The sequence below is a fragment of the Podarcis filfolensis genome, assembly GCF_964270895.1.
Source record: "Podarcis filfolensis genome assembly, chromosome: 17".
Classification (NCBI taxonomy): domain Eukaryota; kingdom Metazoa; phylum Chordata; class Lepidosauria; order Squamata; family Lacertidae; genus Podarcis; species Podarcis filfolensis.
This window is the reverse complement of record NC_139621.1, coordinates 19,558,552-19,582,415: the sequence shown is the minus strand read 5'-3', so window position 1 is coordinate 19,582,415 and position 23,864 is coordinate 19,558,552. Positions and strand designations below refer to the sequence as shown.

The 23,864-nt window shown below is 45.7% G+C and overlaps 2 protein-coding genes across 2 annotated transcripts in view; one reads left to right on the top strand and one right to left on the bottom strand.

The window, feature by feature from the left end:
* The first annotated feature begins 23 nt into the window (after positions 1 to 23).
* On the top strand, positions 24 to 17,378 carry AK3 (adenylate kinase 3). The gene is made up of 7 exons (XM_083593924.1): positions 24 to 87; positions 222 to 584; positions 9,363 to 9,482; positions 10,572 to 10,744; positions 12,916 to 13,034; positions 14,280 to 16,473; positions 16,506 to 17,378. Exons 1-6 carry the CDS (start codon positions 39 to 41, stop codon positions 14,401 to 14,403), a joined length of 948 nt encoding a protein of 315 aa, XP_083450050.1. The 5' UTR covers positions 24 to 38; the 3' UTR covers positions 14,404 to 16,473; positions 16,506 to 17,378.
* CDC37L1 (cell division cycle 37 like 1, HSP90 cochaperone) overlaps positions 16,997 to 23,864 on the bottom strand; it is a 17,391-nt gene continuing 10,523 nt past the window's right edge. Inside the window, exon 7 of the mRNA XM_083593931.1 lies at positions 16,997 to 22,588. Within this exon, the coding sequence (XP_083450057.1) occupies positions 22,505 to 22,588 (84 nt within the window). The 3' untranslated portion in view covers positions 16,997 to 22,504. The remainder of the gene's footprint in view (positions 22,589 to 23,864) is intronic.

The following is a 23,864-nucleotide window of genomic DNA, read 5'->3' as shown; positions in this document are numbered from 1 at the left end:
ATCTCGTGGAGATTCCCGCATTGCGGGGGTTGGACTAGATGACCCCGGGGGTACCCACGATTCTTCGGTTCTTCTTTTCGATCTCTGGTAAGCCCTTTCTCTGAGCGAGAGGGAGACTGGCACACACAAGAGAGAGAGAGAGAGAGAGAGAGAGAGAGAGAGAGAGAGAGAAAGGGTTTTTTGGTGCGGTTGTGATTATTATGATTTTTTGCTCTTTCCAGGCAAACGGAAAGCCAACTGCAGCCGAGAGGAGAGGCACGACGTGGCGGAGTGCGCCCCTCTCCGCAGCCCTCCTCTTCCGACAGGCGAGGCCGGCCTCCGGGGCGGGAGCAGCGGGAAGAGCCGCCCCCCCGGCGGAGGGAGGAAAGGCGTCGCTGGCTGGGCAGCCGGAGGAGCCTCGGGGAGCGAGCGCAGCGCGCTTGGCTTGGCGATGGCGGCGCGGCGGGCGCTGCTGCTGCGCGCCTTGATCATGGGCCCGCCGGGCTCCGGCAAAGGCACCGTGTCGGCGCGCATCGTCAAGCACTTCGCGCTCAAGCATCTCTCCAGCGGGGACATCCTGCGCGACAACATGAACCGCAAGAGCGGTAGGCAAGGAGCAAATCCTAGGTGCCAACTGCCCCGGGCCCTCGGTACCCGAGCACCCACGAAAGCCCCCACGAATGGCACGGGCGCACCTGCGCATTTCGGTGCCGGGGCCATGCACGCTGCAGGGCACCCACGGCCTCAGGCTCCCACGGTGGCGGGTACCCACGGTCGCGGGGCCAAGCGGGCACTCTTGGGGCAAATCATGCCCGGGTGAGCCTCACCCCCCCCCGCGCGCCTTTTCCCAGGGACTCCAGACTTCGGGCATCCAAGGGGCCGTTGCAAAATTAGGAGCAAGGAGGGCTCCTCCAATGTCAAATGTGTCGCTTGCAAACAGACTCCTCCCCCCTCCCGCTGCCTTTTTGCCCCTCTGGCATATTGCTGGGATGCGCCTTTGCAAACTCCGCGAGGAAGAGAAGCAGAATTTGTCGCTCTCCCCTCCCCTCCCCTCCCCTCCCACTCTTTCTTTTTTGGCTGCGTTTATCATCCTTCTGGCAGGTGGGGAGGATTTCCTTTCAATGTTCTTGTTGGGATGTTTGCCCTTACTGAGAGCTTCCACTTGTACGTTTCCGAGCACAATTCAAAGTGTTGGTGCTGACCTTGAAAGCCCTAAACAGCCTCGGTCCTGTATATCTGAAGGAGCATCTCCACCTCCATCGTTCAGCCCGGACACTGAGGTCCAGCGCCGAGGGCCTTCTGGCGGTTCCCTCATTGCGAGAAGTGAGGTTACAGGGAACCAGGCGGAGGGCCTTCTCTGTGGTGGCGCCTGCCCTGTGGAATGCCCTCCCATCAGATGTCAAGGAAATAAGCAACTATCTGACTTTTAGAAGACATCTGAAGGCAGCCCTGTTTAGGGAAGCTTTTAATATTTGATGGATTACTGTAATTTAATCTTTTGTTGGAAGCCGCCCAGAGTGGCTGAGGAAACCCAGCCAGATGGGCGGGGTATAAATTATTATTATTACTATTATTATTATGGATTGCTTTGAAGCCATTTCTACGCCAGGTAACGGTCATTTTAGCCCAACAATTCCCCTCCACCCCACCTGTCCTTTATTTTGCCAGAACTGTCCCATATATTTTGCCCACCCAAAGGTGGCGGCAACCCTAGCTCCGTCCTACCAGCAGCTATGGTAAGAAGAGGGGCAAGAGATGTGCATTGCAGCGAGCTGGACTAGATGACCCTCAGGTTCCCTTCCAACTCTGCAACTCTACGATTCTGGGTTTGTTGGTGTCGGTGGCTGTGCTCGGGTCTTTTGACTCATGGGTGCATAAGCACCGCTATGGAGCAAACAGACGCATAGGCAACCTTGTGGCACAGGTGGAAAAATTGAATTGCGTGTCTCTGGAGGCCCAGGGCTTTGGCATAGTGCAATCTCTCCTGTCAGGCTCTCCAATGCCTCCTTGCAAACTGCTTGCTTGGCCCAATAGGGAGTGCCGGATTTACGTATAAACTAAACAAGCTATATAGGGATGCGGGTGGCGCTGTGGGTTAAACCACAAAGCCTAGGACTTGCCGATCAGAAGGTCAGCGGTTCGAATCCCCACGACAGGGTGAGCTCCCGTTGCTTGGTCCCTGCTCCTGCCAACCTAGCAGTTCGAAAGCACGTCAAAGTGCAAGTAGATAAATAGGTACCGCTCCGGCGGGAAGGTAAACGGCGTGTCCGTGCGCTGCTCTGGTTCACCAGAAGCGGCTTAGTCATGCTGGCCACATGACCCGGAAGCTGTACGCCGGCTCCCTCGGCCAATAAAGCGAGATGAACGCCGCAACCCCAGAGTCGGTCACGACCGGACCTAATGGTCAGGGGTCCCTTTACCCTTTACCTTTAAACAAGCTGTAGCTTAGGGCCCTACTCTCTTTTTTGTTGTTTAGTCGTCTTAGTCGTGTTCGACTCTCCGTGACTCCACGAACCAGAGCATGTCTTGGAAACACTCACTTTCTTCTCAAAGCTTCTGCTTTTCTATGTCCATGGAGTTTTCTTGGCAAAATACTGAAGTGGTTTGCCAGTTCCTTCTCCAGGTGGATCACATTTAGTCTAAACTCTCCACTATGACCTGTCTGTCTTGGGTGGCCCTGCACAGCATAGCTCACGGCTTCTCTGAGTTATTCAAGCCCCTTCGCCACGACAAGGCAGTGATCCATGAAGGGGCCCACTCTCTTGGGGGTTCCCCAAAAAATGTAAGGGAAAAAATCCTGGATGTACATTTCCAAAATATAAGATAGAAAACAAATAAAACCTACATACAGCAACAGTGTTTTGTGTTGTGTAGGCTCCTATTTGTTAAGTGCAAATGGCTTTAGATACCAATTAGGTCCATAAATTAACATATAGCATATATTCAACATAAAAAACAGCGACAATTTGTTATTGACGAAGGACAGCTGGACACAGAAAGGGTCCTATTACCTTCAGTAGCTTAGGGCCTCATCAAACCTAAATCCGGCCCTGCCAATAGATGAAAGTTAAAACTGTGCCAGCCATGGGGTGTAAATGCAATGACAGCATTCTCTTTAGAGTGGCACCCTTGTGGGGCATCCTTAGCCCCACTGGGTTCATGCATTAATGCAGAAGTGTGCTAAAGTGTCAGAAAAGCCCTGCTGAAGTAGACCAGTGCTCTCCATCCCCTTTCCTCCATGGAGCTGTCCAGGCAGCTAATAAAATATGTATCAGATCTTTTTTCTGCGTATAAGTTGGATTTTATTTTAAATATGTTGTTGGAAGCTGCTGAGAGTGACTGGGGAAACCCAGCCAGATGAGCAGAGCATTAATATAATATAATATAATATAATATAATATAATATAATATAATATATAATATATAATATATAATATATAATATATAATATATAATATATAATATATAATATATAATATATAATATAATATAATATAATATAATATAATATAAATCAAAAAGCTCAACAGCTTTGGCCAACTTTTTTCAAAAAAAATCTCAATAACCTTGGGTGACTTACCCCCAGAAAGCTCAACGTTGTTCTGTTTGATGTTTAAAAGATTGATTTCTTAATTTGGGGTTCAAAAAAACCGGGGTCTTGTCTTACACATGGGGGCATCTTATACGCAGAAAAACATGGTAATGCTTGTTCTGCCAAGGCAGGAGTTCTTCTTGTTAAATATCTTGTGTAAATGGAAGTGGAACGTTGCTACGGAGCTATTGCTAGCTTTGTGATTATCATTTGTTTTTAAAGTGCATTGGTTTAAAGTTGCTTCTATGTTGTAAGCTGCTTTGAGGACCAGGTGGCAGAAAAAGAGAGTATATAAATCTAACCCAGCATTCAGTTTCCAACAGAAGCTGGTTGAAAGTTTCTTAGAAGCTCGCCAGCAGAGCATGGAAACAGCAGTCCCGGTTGTTGAAAGTGTGTGGCATTCAAAAATGTGCTCATTCTGGGATTCCATTTATCTTTCCTGGTTCCTAAGTGCTGCTATATCTGTCTTCTGTTATTTTAGTGCTGAAGTTTAAACCCCCAACCCCAGTACATCAGGTTTCAGGACTTGAACCTGTCTCTCCAGTAACTATTTTAAAAGCACACTGGTTAGCTAGTTGCTGTGTTTCTGAGGTGCTGAGACAGTTCATAATCTACATTAGAAAGACCTGGCTTCTGTGTGGCATGAAAAATAACCCTGAGATGGTTTTTTGAATTGCACTGTGTGTTACTTTCCCTTTCTGTACTAAGGGTGGAGCAGCACTGTTTTTTAAAATACATTTTTGTTTGTCATTTTTTTATTATTATAATCCTTCAAAACATGTACGTAACGCAACAAAGAAACAATAATTAACAAAACAGAGAAGAAAAGTGACTGTTCGCGAAATATAAATGTTAAAGCAATTGTTTCAGTCTTGCAATGTGGATGTATACAGTACAAAAAGTTTGGTGCATTGTGGATGTATACAAGCCCCAGATTTTACTGCCTTATCCCTTACATACCCTTGAGCGTCTGCTGGATACAAAAATGGCAATCATGGATCTGTTAGCGCTTTGTAATTTGCGCTTAAAGGTACTCGTTGGCTTGCTTTGCATGTAGCACTGAGACAAAGGAGCATGCTGGTGTCTACAGTTACAAAAGTCCGGTGCCTGCTGTCGCAGGAAAACCCACCCCCCCAACCATTCAGTTTGTACAAACTTCACACACACTCACACTCACACAGTACATACACCACGCTTCTGTTATAAATTCATAGAAAATCAACCATACATTGGATTTGCACTGTTCCACTTTTATTTTACTCCATGAAGGAAGGACTACAAAATGGGGAAGGTTTGATACAGGGCAGCCATAATCCCTTGAGCATACTAGCACATACATAGGAGCCCTGCCCAGTTGCTATGCCGACCCTGATGGTCCTAGAGAGAAGACCATCAAGATCACAAAGAACTTGCATATGGGAGTGGATTCAGCACAGACTGGAACAAAGGACAATAATCAGCTCTTTCCTCTGGGGGCAGGAAACTGCAAGCTCCCCTTTGTCACCTGGAAAGAACTCATGGGGAGGGGGAAATGGGGAACCAGCCAGGTGACAGGACACTCAGGTTACCAGCACAACTCCTTCCTTAACCCCTCCTTTCTGTGATGTAGGTGTGATGTATCTGAGGGGTGGTCTTAGGTTACACCCCTTCTGTGATGTATGTATGATGTTTCTGGGGGTGGTCTTGATCTACAGGGTGGCAATTTCAAAAGTCTTTATAAGGCCTTGCACACCATTTTTCTGGGTCCTTCCTCTCTCCTGCAAGTGAGGGGAGCACCCTGTTGCAACAGTTCAATAAAGGCCAAGCCTACAGGCTACTGTTTTGCTCCAAGTAATCCTGGTTGGTGTCTTTGTTTTTGTCCAAGGGAGCCCTCGGATTTTTCCGTTAACACTGCCAAGTGGTGGCAAAGAGTCCATGGGGTCTCAGCCACCCACACAGGGTCTGTGTCCCTTTGGAGAATCGAAGACACGGTGGAGACTGTGGTCCTTTAAGAAATACGGTTTATTCACCTATTTACACCTTCCGTCTCCTCATGCTGCCGGGAGCTAAGCTATGGTTTGGCTTTGTGTTGCATCCCAAAGCAAGCTTGTGGTTTGTCTTGCTGCTGTAATAAATGAAAATCTGCCCTTATTCCCTTATGGGGGACACAAGAGCCCTTATAGAGTCCTTTGTAGGTTCTCCATTGGTCGGAGAAAATAACAGAGGCCAACCAGAGAATACTGAGAAGCAAAGCAGCTGGTAAGCCTGATCTTTACTGAACTGTTGCAACAGGGTGCCCCCTTCACACGCAGGAGAAGGAGGACCCAGAACCTAGGTGTGCCCGCCCTTATATAGACATTTTAAATTGCCAGCCCTGGAGTCCAAGACCACCCCCAGACACATCATACCTACATCACAGAAGGCAGTTTACAGCAGAAATCTGAGTGCGTTGTTTATCTCCTGTTGTTGTTTATCTCCTGTCTGGCAGGTTACCTGTTAATGCTTACTTGATTGGATACCCTGGGGAGCCTGGCCAGTCTTTTGTAATGATAAATACTTAGTTCCTGAGCCAGGTCACAGGCTCACCCTATTCATACACAGACATACCCTTAAGACAGGATTTGTGAAGGAAAAGACAATGGGGAGGCTTTTCCATTTTCTTTTGACTTTGCAGAGAAAACATTTGGTCAGTTTGGGAGCCAAAATGGCTTCATGGCTGTTTTCCTGTGCTGCTTCAGACATGTGGTTTATATATTTATGTACGTGTTTGCTTGGTACATTTATGAACATTTATTATATATATAAGACCTTAATTTTTTTATTTCACTGCAAACAAACAATGTTTATTGCTGCAAACAAACAAAGAGGACTGCTCTTGGCTTACTGCTCGTGGTCTTGTTTGCAGGATACAAAGCACAAACCCAGGTTCAGACATAACACCAACCTCATTCGCAGCAAGCCTTGGTTTGGCATTGTTGTAAACAAAAATTGCCCTTTTCCCTTATGGGGTATCCAAGAGCCCATATAGAGTCCTTACATGGGTTCCCTATTGGTAGGAGAGAATAACAGAGGCCGACCAGAGAATATTGAGAAGCAAAGCAGCTAGTAAGCTTGATCTTTATTGATCTGTTGCAACAGGGTGCTCCCCTCACCCGCAGGAGAGAGGAGGGACCCAGAAAAATGGCATGCAAGGCCTTATAAAGACTTTTGAAATTCCCATCCTGTAGATCAAGACCACCCCCAGAAACATCATACATACATCACAGAAGGGGTGTAACCTAAGACCACCCCTCAAATACATCACACCTACATCACAGAAAAGGCGGTCTAAAACAGAAATTTGAATATTGTTTTTCTCCTGTCCTTGTTTATCTCCTGTCTGGCAGGTTACTTGATTGGATTGCCTGGGGAGCCTGGCCATTCTTTTGTAATGATAAATACTTAGTTCCTGGGCCATGTCACAGGCTCACACCCTATTCAAACACAGACATATCCTTAAGACAGGATTTATGAAGGAAAAGAGGCTTTTCCACTTTGACCTTGCAGAGAAAATATTTGCTCAGTTTAGGAATCAGAATGGCTTCAGGTTGGTCTTCCTGTGCTGATCTATGTATGTGCGGTTATGAACATTACCATATATCTAAGACCTCAAAATTCCTATCACAGCGTAATGCTGCATGTGAACTCTCACCCTTTCCCCCTGCTCTGGCTAGTTAAAATCTCATGTGGTGCTGAATAGCAGGCACCTAGCCCTGTTCAAATAAACGTTGCTACCCTTTGCAAGTTCATGCAAGTTAAACATTCATTTGTATTGACTCTCAGAAGGCCAACATGCCTGTCTATGCAAATATCCCTTCCCGGTGCACCCAGTGACTTTATAGGCAATTCCCCTAGGAGTTTACAACTGACGTGGGATAAAGTTAAACCCACACCATGGATGGAGGGGGAAGGCAAGGCAGATATGACACACAGTTTGCCGAAGAAGTGGACTTTTAAAATGTAGTTCTTGAGGCCTTGTGCCAAAGAACCGGGGGGGGGGGGGGAGAGCTGCTTGGTTGGTACCATAGATGTAAGGGTAGAGATTAATGGTGGCTGGTCTGGAATGGTGTAAAGCAAGATAACATTCAGGCCCAATCCCATGTGCATGCACCTGGGAATACAGCTGTGCTCGAACTATGGCACTATTTTCTCTCAAGGAATTTTGGACACTGTAGTTTAGCCCTCGCAGAGTTATAATTCCCAGCAGCCCTTAACAAACTACACTGCCCAGAGTTCTTTGAGGGAAAGAATGTGCTTTGAATGTGTTTTAAAGGTGTAGGGAGTACAAAGTCCTGGTCCCACTGAGAACAATGAGATTTTTCTTCTGACACATGTAGAATTGCACTGTAACTGCAGTCAAAATGGAAAGGTTTTAGTTATGGGAAATGAGAGAACAGGAAGGCGAAAGGGATGTTTATACTCTTACACAGCGTTCAAAATTTTCTGCCATGGGGCCACTTGCAACAAGTGAAAATGCCTGGGCGCCCTGACGACTCCACCATCTGAAGGTGCATGCCTGGGGATCCTTGGATCTTGGCTGTTTTTACATACTTGGGTGCAAGCAGATAAATAGGTACTGCTCTGGTGGGAAGGTAAATGGCGTTTCTGTGCGCTGCTCTGGTTCTCCAGAAGCGGCTTAGTCATGCTGGCCACATGACCATGAAGCTGTACGCCGGCTCCATCGGCAAATAAAGCGAGATGAGCACCGCAACCCCAGAGGCGGCCACGACTGGACCTAATGGTCAGGGGTCCCTTTACCTTTACCTTAACACATCCTGTAGAATTCTATCCGTTGTATTTTATCTGCACAATCAGAATGAATTTCAGGAACCCAAAAGCCGTATTGAAAAATACGACTTTTAAACCGTCTGCCCCCAAAACGGCAACTAGGCATTCTGTTTTGGTGACTGTAACCTTGGCATAAGGGGGCTTTTGGCACCTAGCTTATATATCTGAGTTTCTAACACTGCTCTTACACTGAGGAAAAGATATTGCAGGCGATAGAGACAATCAGCTCCTGAAAAAGGGGGACAAGAGGTTTTTGATTTTTTTAAATGGATCATTGGCCGGGTGATGCAGGGAGTAAAATATTGAATACAGGTGCGTTCCTAAGGCTGCAGTCTTAAGCCTGCGTGCTGGGAAGTCTGTCTCATTGAACTCAGTGGGACTTGTTAAGTTAATGTTTTTAGAATAAAGGTAAGAAAACACACACACACAATGGCTACGGAAAAGAAGAGCTAGTGGACCCTGCTGAGGGAGCAACCAGTTAGAGGGAGTGCCCTTGTTGATCAAATATAGGGAGAACACTGGTTGCAGAAACTAGGTTGAAAGTGTTGAGACTGTCAAGCTCAATGGTGGGCTTGAAGAGTTTGGGAGATGGGATATTTTGTTGAGAAACCTGAGCAGATATTCCTCAAAATTTCTCCCATGTCAACTTTTCCTTTAATTTGGTTTTAAAAATATCAGCCATGCTACAAGGCCTGGCATGGAAGACTGGAAAGATGAAGAATTAATTAGGACTAATTATTTTGAAAACAGTGTGTATAATGTTTGGAAGAGGTTTGTTGAGCTTGTACTTCCTTGCTCTCCTCCTCCATGCATGGCTCTCTTACAGAGGCCTGACTCTCTAGAAGCGACTTCTCGCCCCTGATATTTCTCTACAAGTGCTTCAAATGAAAAGCAGAAAATTCAGAAATAGCTTCGGGCAAGTTGTGTTGTCCCACGTAGTGTTCTGATGACTTTTTTGTTGTTTTTGTTTTGTTTACTTCCACAGACGTTGGTATCCTTGCGAAGTCCTATATTGATCAAGGCCGACTGATTCCTGATGACATTATCACGCGGCTGATGCTCAGTGAACTGAAAAACCTGGAGCGAAACAGTGTGTTGTTGGATGGTGAGAATTGGACAGTAACATCTCTGGCAGGGCTGTGGAAAGTGCTCTCCCACCCATCCTTGTGTGGATGGAAACTATGAAGTGGAGAGGAATTCTGGAGCGTTTAGGGCAGACATAAGGGCTGTGGCTCAGTGGTAAAACCTCTGGTTTGCAGTCAGAAGGTCTCTGGATCTCCTGGTAGGGCTGGGTGATATATCGATATATCGTCCCAAACCGATGCTGGTAGACAGCAGCTTCCTATGTTCCTGATTCTTGTGGGATGTGATACATAAGTAGCAGTCAAGTACAACATTCCTTGTTTTCCTAGAGTGGACATGCAGGAGAATGTTTGGTCCAGCCAGTCAAAAACTTCCTGTTTCTTCCTGGCTGGGACATACTTCCTTTTGCATGTGACTAGAGGTGGGTGTGACCTTACCTGTCCAGGTAACAACATTCCTTGTTTTCCTAGAGTGGACATGCAGGAGAATGTTTGGTCCAGCCAGTCAAAAACTTCCTATTTCTTCCTGGCTGGGACATACTTCCTTTTGCATGTGACTAGAGGTGGGTGTGACCTTACCTGTCCAGGTAACAAAAGGGCAAGTCACGCAGCACACTCCCTCTCTTTGACTTCATCCGTCGTTGGAGCAGCTTTTTTCTAGAAATGCTCTGTTGTCTCTCAGCCAACAGAGGACACTGGGATTATCCCCATATGGGATAGACTCACATGTATATACTTTGTAACTAAGTCTGCCTTCAGGGATCCAACTGTGAACTGATGATGTGAGTAAACTTCTTTTATATACTTTACGCAAGAATGTGGCGTGCTTATTCTTTTAAGAGGGATATAAGGAAACTTACCAGGAACCTAATAGTGAGAGGCTTATACAAGCCTGCAACCAGCTATCTGCTGTGCATTTAAAAGGGGATGTAAAACTCTGCTAAGTAAAGGAACTAGCTAGCGCAATTTAGGAAGGATATTAATAAACAATATATCCTCTCCTGCCTCCCCGAACACCCCCACAATTCTCAGACTTGGGCGGGAGTGATTGCATAGCTATTTCACAAAGGCACCTGAGATTTCTACAGGGATGTTTCTTTTCTTTGTCACAGGCTTCCCTAGGACTGTTCCACAGGCCGAAGCTCTGGATAAAGTGTGTCCAATAGATACGGTGATTGACCTGGATGTGCCTTTTGAGACGATCCAGCAACGCCTGACTGCCCGCTGGATCCATCCTGCCAGCGGCAGGGTCTACAACCTTGAATTCAACCCTCCCAAAGTCCCTGTGAGTGATGTTTGCTTCTAGTCTAGCACTGTGTGCCATTCAAGCAATGGACTAAGTGCTTGGGTCACCCTGTATCTTCTTGCAAACCCACTGCAAACGCAATAATGTCCACTGGTTCTTATGGTCATGATTGTGCCATGAGCAGCAGTGGAGCTTAAATAATTCTTACTAGCTGGGAATGCTTGAAATTGACAGTGCTCCTGCTGGGGGTTATTAACTGCAGGTGGGAGAATCGCTCAGCATATTTGTGAACTGTACTATTTGGGAAAACAGAGTAATAATTTAGCTGATTACTAAATATTGTTGATGCTGCAAGTAAATAAGTGCCTTTGTCAGTCTGCTATAAAACACATGAACTGGTACAGCCCTGCATGGGTTCTACTGGTTAATACAAACCGACTATATGTATGTTTATTCCCCGAAGCTCAGTGCATATTGGGATATTGCTTAATGGTAAAATAACATGTCCTGATCGAGGAAAAGAGATTGATGCTCTGGGAGCACCTGACACCTGATGGTGGAAGGTGGAGAACAAAATTCAGACTGTCTATCCTGCCCCTCCCATCTCAAAAAATACCCATCAAGGCTGACAGTGGCAAACATTTGACCAACGTGCAGGTATGAATGGACTGATACTGTAAGTATTTTTAATAGGTGATTGGTGGCTTTTACATTTTCTAAAAAAGCAAAACAAAACAAAACAGGTCATTCCAGAGGTATTTGTGCAATGATTAGGGTGGCGCTGTGGGTTAAACCACAGCGCCTAGGACTTGCTGATCAGAAGGTCAGCGGTTCGAATCCCTGTGACGGGGTGAGCTCCTATTGCTCGGTCCCTGCTCTTGCCAACCTAGCAGTTTGAAAGCACGTCAAAGTGAAAGTAGATAAATAGGTACTGCTCCGGTGGGAAGGTAAACGGCGTTTCCGTGTGCTGCTCTGGTTCGCCAGAAGCGGCTTACTCATGCTGGCCACATGACCCGGAAGCTGCACGCCGGCTCTCTCGGCCAATAAAGCAAGGTGAGCGCCACAACCCCAGAGTCGGCCATGACTGGACCTAATGGTCAGGGGTCCCTTTACCTTTACCTTACTGGATTAAAACCCAGTCCCTCCTTTAACCCTTTACTTTGCCACACACAAGAAGGGGCAAGATGTGTATACAAACATCACACACAGGGTGACCCTTAAGCTACAGAGACAGGGGGGAAAAATCAGACAAAAGTTTTATTGTTCAAGTAATTCCATGTTTTAATCTGGTACTGTTTCTTGCATTCAGCAATCTCCTTGCTCTATGTAGGTGGGGCCAGAGTTTTATTGTAATGGCCTATAGCTAAATACAATAAAATTTGGCTTTACTTGAGCAACAGCACCAGTTTTATGAGAGCAGCTTTTGAAGTTTAGACTACTTGGTTTGGAAATAGAGTTTAATATGTTCCTGTTATAATTTCTTTAGAGCCATCGAAACAAAGTTCACCAGGTGAGCAGAATCAATCCCTTTCACAGCAGATAAAGTCAGAGACCACATCCACAACATGCCACTTTAATAGTCATGCCTTCTCCAAAGAACCCTGGGAACTGGAGTTTGTTATGGGCGCTGAGAGTTTTTAGAGATCCCCTGTTCCCAGAGAGATGAAATTGAAATTGTAGCCCTGTGAGGGGAACAGAGGTCTCCTAAGAGTTTTCAGCTCCCTTAGGCAAACTATAGTTCCCAGCATTCTTTCCCTAAATGGCCTCGGCCCAGTATACCTGAAGGAGCGTCTCCACTCGCATTGTTCAGCCCGGACACTGAGGTCCAGCGCCGAGGGCCTTCTGGCAGTTCCCTCCCTGCGAGAAGTGAGGTTACAGGGAACCAGGCCGAGGGCCTTCTCGGTAGTGGCACCCGCCCTGTGGAATGCCCTCCCATCAGATGTCAAAGAAATAAACAACCACCTGACTTTTAGAAGACATCCCTGTTTAGGGAAGTTTTTAATGACTGATGTTTCAATGTAATTTTAATATTTTGTTGGAAGCTGCCTAGAGTGGCTGGGGAAACGCAGCCAGATGGGCGGGGTATAAATAATACATTATTATTATTAACTTTGGGGGAAGCCATTACTGCGTAACATGGCGTAATTGTGTGCAGGTGGGTCTAGAGTGAAACGGCATTGTGCCTGAGACTTCTCCTTTCCCATAACCAGGGTCGTGACGATATTACTGGAGAGCCTCTTGTCCAACGGGATGATGACAAACCGGAAACAGTTATGAAGAGGCTGAAATCTTACGAAACTGAAACCAAACCTGTCCTGGAATATTATCGGTAAGCTCCTTACAGTCATACCTCAGGTTACGAACGCTGTGGGTTGGCCGATTTCGGGTTGTGGACCGCGTGGAACCTGGAAGTACCAGAATGGGTTATTTCTGGGTTTCGGTGCTCGCACATGCGCAGAAGCACAAAATGACATCACACGCATGCAGAAGTGCCGAATCGCGTCACGTGCGTGCGCCGACGCAACACTTTAGGCTGCCAACGCTGCGGGTTGCGAACGTGGCTCCTGCACAGATCACGTTTGCAACCGGAGGTATGACTGTATTTCATTAAGCATCTTCTCTCCCTTTCTCTGTTTCCCACACGGTTTGGTACCTGTGGTCCATGTTCACTCCTGATAGGCCCCTCCAGTTTCAGGTAATGATGCTCCTAGCCGCTGAGTCAGTGGCCTCCTGAGCAGGATTTCTAAAGAAACACACCCTGATTTCTATAAGTCATAGCATCCTGATCTCCTTAGTTTGTTTCTTCCTCTTCAGATCCTAGATTGGATAGGGGAGGGAGTCCTTCTGCAAGAGAGTCCTTGAAGAGGTCCTTCAAGACCTCTGAGACTTAAAAGAAGTGTCGCTGGTGATGTAAAAATTGGGGTTTGGCTTTTGCAGCCCAGCTCCCCATGGGACTCTGAGTCCCCTAAGTCCATGATCGGCCAGAGAAAAATGGATGGAGGCTGGATCCACTGGCAAGCAAGGCAGATATTTATTTTTCTGTTGCAACAGAATTCCCTCCGTCCAAGGAGGGAGAGACCCTGAACAAAAGTGTGCAGGAACCTTTAAAGACTTTTGACATTGCCCAACCCCCTTAGCCAAAGGCCAACCCAAAACGATCATTCATACTTACGTCATAGGAGGCTTGCAGCAGAAATCCTGTCTGTCAGGAGACCTGATAATGGTCGCAGATTGCATTACCTGGGCAGCCTGGCCATTCTTTTGTGATGGTTAATACTTTAGTTCCTGAATCCAGGTCACAGGCACATCCTATTCATACACAAAGACCCTTAAGACAGGATTTGTAAGCGAAAAAGACAGTGGGAAGGCTTTCCCCATTTGCTTCCCTTACTGCAGAGGAATATTTGACGTCATTGGGAGAGTCAAAATGGCTTCAGGATTGCTCTCCTGTACTATACATGGTTTATATATTTAGATATGTGTGCATTTATGAATATTTATACTATATTTGAAACCTTAGGATACTTATAACACCGGACAAACATGACTAACGTATCTCTTGGCTCTTCTGTAGCCGGAAAGGCGTGTTGGAATCTTTCTCGGGAACAGAGACTAACAAGATATGGCCCCACATTCATCGTTTCCTTCAAACCAAGCTGCCTGATATGAGCCAGAAGGAAGCATCCACCAACAGATGAAGGAAGATCCATTACTGTACTGACGGGATAGAAGCTGGTGGCCTTTGGCTACGCTTCCAGAAATATATTCTCTAATCAACAGTAGAATCATGGAGACCTGGTTGTTGTTGTTGTTACAAATTGAATGTGCCCACAATGACAAATAGCCGACTTGAAATCTCAAGAAATGTCCACATTTGTAACTCTAGTATTTTAATTTTTTTTGTCCTCTGGTATGTTGATTTTAAAAGCGCTAATTTTGTATTTAGATGGACCTGCATTTTATAAAAGTAATTTAATATTAAATTGATTTTTTTAACAAAATACAGCTGAAGAATCTCACGGTTTGTCAAAAGGAGGGTCCTGATCTGAAATGAAACATGGAGGATGCCGTTTTACCCAATGTGAACATGCATGTGATTTCAGTAAAAACATTAAGGCTGTCTGTTTTGGACTCTTAACATAGTGATGGGGCATGTGGCTTTTGGGAAAGAGTAATCCTCTTGATGTCCTTTGGGAATTTCAGTACAAGCCACCTATATTCTTATTTGTTTTAAGTTTTGTATGGCCACACAGCAGTAACTATTCCCTGGGTTGCTTACGAAGAAGGTAGTAAAAATACCATAGGCCCTAATTAAAGTCAGTAAGCAATAAAAACGGCAAAAAAACCCTTTCCTCCTAACGGATACAGCACAAACAGTTGACACCTTGTACTGAAACCACCCTACGCCAAAGATTAGTTTTAATAACCCAATTGTTTAAATTGAGCCCTGAAATGAATCGAGAGCCAGTGCAGCCACAGAAGAGCTAGCACGGTCAAATAATGCTCAGCTCCAGTTAATATTCTTGCGTCCCTGTTTTGAAGTCGCTGCAGTTTCCATGTACAGTGGTACCTCTGGTTACGAACTTAATTTGTTCCAGAGGTCCGTTCTTATCCTGAAGTACCACTTTAGCTAATGGGGCCTCCCGCTGCCGCCAGCGCACAATTTCTGTTCTCATCCTGAGGTAAAGTTCTTAACCCAAGGTACTACTTCCGGGTTAACAGAGTCTGTAACCCGAAATGTTTGTAACCCGAGGAGTTTGTAACCTGAGTTACCACTGTACGAGGTGTTGCTGTCTAAAGACGTTGCCGGAGGGTGGCTCATTATGGTCAGTCTACCTGCAGCCAGGTGTGGTTGCAACTGGCCTTATCAGTTCAAAGTGTTCAGTGCTCCAGGGGAAAAGTAATTCTTACAACTTCTTACTCAGAAGTCAGGACTGGACTTTGCTTCTCTGATTCTAAATACTTTTATCATTATAAAAACCTTCTATAGTAAGGACTTAGCAGTATTGCTGCATCACCTTGTAATGTGACCATCAGGTGGGCAGAGTATAAATAGTAAAATCATCATTATTATATTACTATTATATCTCTGATACATTGTCTTGTAGTGCCTGAGTTCAGCATTTGTACACTCCTTTAACTTGAGAATTAGGCCAGATGAGAGTGTCTTCCGTTTTGTTTGCACAGCGAATCCTGCTGCAACATCAGGATAGTTTGCTTGTGTTGCTGTTGTCTCGTGTGTGTTGCATGCACACACACAACTTGCTTCACCAGCCCGCATTGCTGCAATCCTCCTACTTGCATCACACCATTAGACTCGCTGTTTCATTGTCCTGTACTTTGAACTTTCCACCCCCCAAAAATATGTTCGCAGAGGGATGAGTAAGGAAGGGCAAAGGAGCCCTAACTTTCCAAATAGCAGGGAGCCAGAATCTGCTGGCTTTCAGAATGGCCCTTTGTTGAACTGAATGCACACCCCACATACCAGGGGAATGCTGTCAGCTGTGGAGGGCAGGCCCCCAGGGCCAGCCCTAGACAAGGAAGCAGCTGCAGAGAGTCAGCAGCCCCCCCCCCAAACCAAAACTGATGGACCCTTGCTGGTTTGCTTTTCCTAGGTCAGGTAAATTGCTTCCAGCCAGCCAGAAAAGGGGCAAGGGACTTCAGGCACAGAGACCAAATGCACCCACCAGCAGTGGCATAGCAGCATTTGCTGGTGCCAGGGCATGCACTTGGTAGGGGCAGGACACAGAGGGTGACTGGAGCCTGCCGTGCCAGCCCAGCCCTTGCCACCAAAGCCAAGCGGGATTGTGCAGCACCACTTGCCCACCACACAGGGGGAGCCCAGCCAGCTGACACAGCCCTTGGCGGGCAAATCCCCCTGATGCCTGTGGAGAGAAGAGACAGATTGGGCCACGCTGGGGCTGCACCTTGCCCACTTCCTTCTGTTCGTGCCCGCTCAGCATCCGAGCAAGCACTGGCCGGGCAGCCATTCAGCGAGGGAGCCAGGGACATGGCGGTGAGGCAAGGCTGGGCACCAGGGCTTCGAGACCACCGGCAGAAGGCGGGGCAGGGGGATATGAGGATCTCTGCGTGGGTGCACCCGGTTCACGCCCCCCTCAGAATTGTGCACCTGGGGCCACAGCTCCCCTTGTCCCCCCATGCTATGCCTTTTCCCTCCAGACCTCTCAACTCCTCCTTGGCTGGCTCCACACCCTCTTTTGCCTGGCTTGACTGCATCCTTGAACTATGTTCTCATTTGCCTGGATAGAGGATTGTACTGGTTTATTGGGGGGGGGGATGCAGCCCATGCACTGCACAAAGGGAAGTTACATGCGTCGTTCCACCTTCCTTTGCCCCATCCATCACAGGCACACAGAACTTGATAGAGCTTAAAAGTTTGCTATCAAATGAAACATGCATCACAACAAAAGTACACTTTATTAACAGCAAGTTGTATTTTATTTTCAAAACTTGGACAAGACAGTCCTACTGTGAAGCAATATTTTGTCGCATTATTCTCCTATTAAGGCTTTCGAGTTAGCTGCTTCTTTAAAGACGTTACAAAGCCAAACTGTATTGCCTAGAGAAGGGCTCGTCAAATTTCCACAGACTGGAAAAATGTTAAAGAGCTTTTGCTGTACCACTTAATAAAACTTGCTTTGGACGAATGAAAGCAGAACTGCAGCTTACTTTAACGACGAGTGTCTTATTTCTGTTTTTCAAATGAAGAAGGTTGGGTACAATATGTCCGGTTTCACCCATGTGATGCTTTTGCCCCTCTAGCATCTAAGTATTTACAACCCCTGTCTCAACAGTATTGTGAGAAAACTAGAAATGTGGCCAAATATGCATTCGAATCCCGCTTACATAGAATAGTGGTGGCGGGGTCAGATCAAAGACCACCACCTATTTTTGCTGCCCCGTTTCTTTTAACTTGGCCCAACCTTTTCTACTGATTTTTGAGTGTTGAGAGAAGGCCAGAATACTGTTGCTTGAGGGCTGTTTCACACATTGTGTTTGAAGCTATGCTCCTGTTTTCAGCCGATTGCAACAGAAACATATTAGTCTGCCCACGTACCACGCCCCTACATTTGTCAAGAAGTAATGATATCTGGAGCTTTCTGAGTGCGCTCGACGACAAATCCAAGTTGGCTTGTGCGTGAAACAGCCCTAAGACAGGAATGCTAAGCACACTTCTATGGAAGCTGTCTTGGTTTCAATGAACACCTAAGTTTGGAATTGGCGATGTTAATACAAACGAATGTATTTCTCCCATATTTCCCACCCCATTTGACACTTGGAACTACAATACCACTAGAAATCCCAGGAAAGTGAAATGTGGAAGCCTTGCTGACTGACGCACGTGCTTGAAACACTGGCAAACTTCTGATCGTTTTCAAGTCAAGCGCGATTTACAGAAAAATTCGTACCGGAAGAGTAAAGGAAGAGACATGGGTGGCGAGTTTCATGCTACCCAGACTCTGTATGCAATGCAGATTCTCTCACTTCTGCTGGGCATTCTTTGTTGAAAGGACCGTGTGACAATTATTGTTCAATGAATTCACCAAGAGACCAAGGCAGAGCACAGAAAGCCGCAGTGATCATGCTAGCAGTATAATCAGTATCCTGTCCAAGAACTCAACATATTTGTGCCATGGGAACATTAAAAATTATGCACTAGTAATGGATCGCTCCAATCCCTGCTTAGCTAAAGACAACTTAAGAAAGATTCCACAGGGATCTGTTATTCCCCCCTGTGCCTTTTACTAAACAAGTGAGTTTTGCAAAATCCACATTGTTCTCCATTTCTGAACAAATCTCACTTTCATCAAGAATTCTACAGACGTCTTGCATTTGGTCACATATTGTTTCCACCTGGTTTGTAATCTTATGTATTTTGTTTGTTTATCTTCTATGCAATTTCATTTTGGCAGCTAACGTAAAGCCAGACCTGTCCTTGTACAGTTGGTAGCAGTCTTCATCAGGACTTGATTCCAGAATGCACTGTACCTAGGATTTAAAGTACTGCATTGCTGAGGAAAAATGGCATCCATGAAGCTTCCAAAGGAGAAATGCAACCATAACCCCCTGAAAGTAAGCAAAGATTGCAAAGCAGATGTGCTTGGCTCACGATAAAGGTTCTATACTTAGGCAGGAAAAAACCAGCTGCACACATATCAGTTAAGGAACAGCTGGTTTGCCAATAGTACATGCGAAAAGGATCTAGGGCAGCCTTTCTCAACCTGTGGGTCCCCAGATGTTGTTGAACTACAACTCCCATCACCCCTAGCTAGCAAGGCCAGAGCTCAGGGTTGATGGGAGTTGTAGCCCAACAACATCTGGGGACCCACAGGTTGAGAACTGCTGATCTAGGGATCTTGGTGGACCACAGGCTTAATCTGCGTCAACCGTGTGAAGCAACAGCAGAAAAGCTAATGCTATTCTAGGCTGCATCAACAGAAGTTGAGTGTCCAGATCAAGGGAAGTAACAGTGCCATTCTATTCTGCCTTGGTCAGGCCACACCTGGAATACTGCATCTAGTTCTGGGCAACACAATTTAAGAAGGATGTTGACAAGCTGGAAGGTGTGCCAAGGAGGGCAACCAAGATGATCAAGGGTCTGGAAACCGAGCCTTATGAGGAACGTTTGGGAGAGTATGTTTAGCCTGGGGATGAAGAGACTGAGAGGAGATAAGATATTTGAAGATGGCTCTCATAAGGGCTGTCACATGGAAGATAGAGCGAGCTTGTTTTCTCCTGCCCTGGAAGCAAAGACCTGAACCAATGGATTCAAGTTACAAGAAAGGAGATTCTGACTAAACATCAGGAAGAGCTTTCTGACAGAGTTGTTTGACAGTGGAACAGACTCCCACAAGAGGTGATGGACTCTCCTTCCTTGGAGGTTGCATGGCCATCTGTAATGTATGATTTAACTGAGATTCCTGCATCACATGAGGTTGGACTAGATGACCCTCGGGGACCCTTCCAACTCAACAATTCTATGATTCGAAGGTAAAATTACATAACTTTACATCACAGTTAATGTCTGTCCCTTTAGCTTTTATACCCAATGCCAAATATTCTCCCCATCACAATAGTTTGGGAACTCTCCAGAGCAGATTGGGAGGCAAATAGGAGGGAGGAGAGAAATCAGAAGTCTAGTTTCACAAGTGGATTTCTACTGCTCAAGCAGGCGGTTAACACTGCGTAGCGTAGAACCTAATATTACCAAGGCCCATCTGCTTTTGTCTTTTACACTGGTTCCACAGGCAGCAGAATAATAAATTCTAGCATCTTTAATCCCTTGCTGAAAGTTTTCTGCTTCTGCCCAAAATATTCCCTGGTCTCTGGGGTTCATAATTTTTCCAATATACAATTGAATAATTTTTTATTTCATATATACAACAAGATTATTCAAGGGAATTACTATTCAAAACACCATCTTTTACATGGAAGAAGCTTTTACATGCAAGCACTCAGTTTTACTATGCAGTCCCTAGAAACTCATGTATTCTTGACCACCATCCCTTTTGTTCGAGGCATCCAGGAGTCTAACATTGTTTGCACCCACCCACACCAAAAGTAAAATAGCTGTATTCATGATTCTCTCTCATCACATCTCACAATCTCAACTAGCCTCTCAGACTTCTCCAGTTGTATATTGGGCTTGACAATAATCATGTCCAAGGAAACAAGCGACCTTCGTTTCCTTTTAACTGCAAAGTCCAGCCGCAGTGGAAGGGAGTGATTTATATTTAAGCAGGAAATGTTAGAGGAGGGAATTATGTTCCACATGTAGGCCAATATCCAAATAAATTACAGGAATGCCAGGAGAACCGCTGTTTTGCGGAAAAAGCCGTTTGTCCCCCTGACAGTGGACACAATCCCCATTGTGCACATGGAAGGCTGCTCCCTGCATGTATCTTGTTTCTTAGGAACTTAGCTATAGCCTTGTATGCTTTTCCTCTACTTATTGGGCAGAGCAAGGGAGCAGAGTCAAACGAAAGAACTTATCGTATCAGATTCTACAGTACCGTCCTGATTCTGGGACTGACGCAACCCGAGGTGCTTCGCTGATTAAGACACACTTAGTAAACATGGCTGTGCACTGGTAGAAAAAGCTAGCAGCACGTTCATGTTTTCAACACACAGACCTACATCCCTGGTTTGGCTAAGTGGAAGCAGTGCGTGATAACTGGATGAGAAATGGTGGTTTTTAGGGCTGGGCGATATCTGGTATTCAACATCGTGATATACTCCGATGTCGTGATATACCCCAATGTCCTGATAGATCACGATGTCTGAAATAACACTGATGAAGGCTGAAAAAGCAGCTGGGCTGTGAAGGGAGGGAGGAGTGACCAGGAGGAATGGAAGGAGGCTGCCCACTTGCTCGGGCAAAGGGACTCCTGCCCTCTCCCTCCCTCCCTCTACAGCCCAGCCCCGGCCTCAGGACAGGGAGCCAAGAAGGTGCTCTGCTTGCCTCCTCGTTTTGCCTTTGCCTGAGCAAGTGGGGCAGGTGCCTCTTTCCTCCCAGATTGTCGCAGGAGGAACGACTAACCAGGAGGAAAGACACAGCCTGTCCCGCTTGCTTGGGCGAGGGCAAATGCGCAGGCGGGCGAGCACACAATTTGAGCTGGCGATACATCATGGCTCCCCGGCCACAACCAACACAGTGCAGGCACATGGGAGCGATGTCTTGCCAGCTCTGAAAGTCCAGAACCGGTATCGCAACCTGAACTTCATACTGGTTTCAGATGCTGAACTGAAATATCGCCCACCTCTAGTGGTCTTACATACTTTGGGTATCACATAAACAAAACACAGGGGATAGAGAACAGAGCTCAGCCTACACTGACAACATCATTGGAGATGTTTTGGTTTTAAAACTGCCAACTGACAACATGTCCCAACACACAGCTACCCTTCCAAAATAGATTTTAAGTGTCACACTCACAACACTTAACTGAAAACAAGGTCAAATCAGTTTGGCACCTGAATGCCCTTAAATGCTCATTTTAAAGACATCATCACAGAATAATATACTTTTTTTTTTTAGGTACAAAGGTAGCCAATTAGTATTGATTTGTCTTCTCCTCTCTCACTAATGGCTGATAGTTTTAGCCAGTTCTGTCAAGGAAAGAAGTTTTTTTCATGGGTGTGTCTCTAGAAAATACTGTTTTATAATTTCATTATAAGAAATTGTGGCCACTTACACATCAAGACATAAAAGTGGCAAAACAAAATATTAAAAGGTATTTTTTCCAAAAACAATCCCTGTAACAGAGTTAAAAGGCCAGTGCTTTTATCTGAGCCATTCAGATCTGCAAAGTTGATAGCAACCACTGATATATTGCTACTCATGATAAAATCAGATCTGAGCATCAACCATGCAAGCAACAGAATGCTTTACAGTGATTTTTAGTATCCCAAGGGAGACAAGGGTATTCCTAATAAGATTAAAGCAGATTCCTTCTAGAATCAATCAATTGTAAACATTGCAACTGTGCAGATTCTTTTTCAAACTTGGATTCCTAAAATTAAAAAGGCAAGGTTTAGTAGTAGCAGAAAAACATCCAGTTTCACATTCAGTAACACACAATAATCCCCCTCTCCTAAAAAACCCCCAAAAACATAGCAGCACATTTTCCAACAAAAAGACAAGTGTGTTTCTGGAATACCCTCTCTCCCAAAAACAAACACTCAAAATAAAGTGCAGTACCCATAAAAATAAGTCTAGGAAATTTGCCACATTCTTCTTTTTGTTAATAAGAGAACTTGGGCTCAGTCTTAGGAATACTATACTGTATCCATCATTTTAGGTTCGTCTTCGTCTCTGTGTACCACTGAGTTCAAACTGCAGCCCTGAAGTGAATCTGCATTCTGTAACCAAGAAGAGAACAAGAAACAAGTCAGCTGAAGACAGGAACTAGACACAAAACTCCGGTTTGAGTCGCAGAAAACTTCCTGCCTCCTAATCACCTGTAGGGTTGTGAACAATTTATTTTGCAACATTCAACCGTAGTAGTCGCCATCCAGTCTCATAGTATACTAGCAGTCTCCCTGTTTTCGTCTTCTGAGCAATTACTAGCCACTGCCCAGAGCTAAGCCAGGAGCTTTGTGCAAGGCTACAAAACAGTTCTTTTGATGCAGAAATCAGAGCTGGCCTTGCACAGATTCAGAAACACGGACAGGGTAAGAAGCAATAGCAACGACCAGGGAAGGCTGAGACTTACTGCATACATCTTCAAGGCAAGTAATCTGAGGAACTCCTCAAGAATCTGATGAGAGCCACTTCATTCAATAGTTTCATATTGGCTACCGGAAAGTTCATGCATGGGGCGATGGCTAACATGAATCGGGGGCTGAGTGGGGAGAGACAGGTGGTGGCTGGAAAGTTAAAACTGAACTGAATCACTCCATGGACTGGAAAAAATAGAAACAGGGGCATATGTGCTATAGGTCTTAGATCAGGATGACCCAAGTTGAAATCTCTGTTCAGACACAAAGTTCACCGGATGAGTCACTATCTCTCAGCTACATTTACCTGATGGGGAAGGTATGAAGATAAACGGGGGACGGGATGACCCTATGTACCATTCTGAGTGCAGAAAGTGCATACATATAATGAACCAGTAAGCTATGTAGTAAGTATTCATAACCTAGAAATGTCAGTCTGCTGAAGCTAGGAAAGACATCACCCCCAACTTGACTCCAAAGCATCTGTATTAAGGTAAAGGACCCCCGGATGGTTAAGTCCAGTCATAGGCGACTATGGGGTTGCGGCACTGATCTCGCTTTCAGGCCGAGGGAGCTGGCATTTGTCCACAGACAGCTTTCCGGGTCATGTGGCTAGAAAGACTAAACCACTTCTGGCACAATGGGACACCGTGAAGGAAACCAGAGCGCACAGAAATGCCGTTTACCTTCCCACCACAGCAGTACCCATTTATCTACTTGCACTGGTGTGCTTTTGAATTGCCAGGTTGGCAGGAGCTGGGACAGAGCAACAGGAGCTCACTCCATCGCAGGGATTTGAACCGCTGACAAGCCCAAGAGGCTCAGTGGTTTAGACCGCAGCGCCACCTGCGTCCGTATTAACCACAGACCAAAGCAGGAAAACTGAGTAGACGGGTTTTAAACAGCTGCACGGGGATTG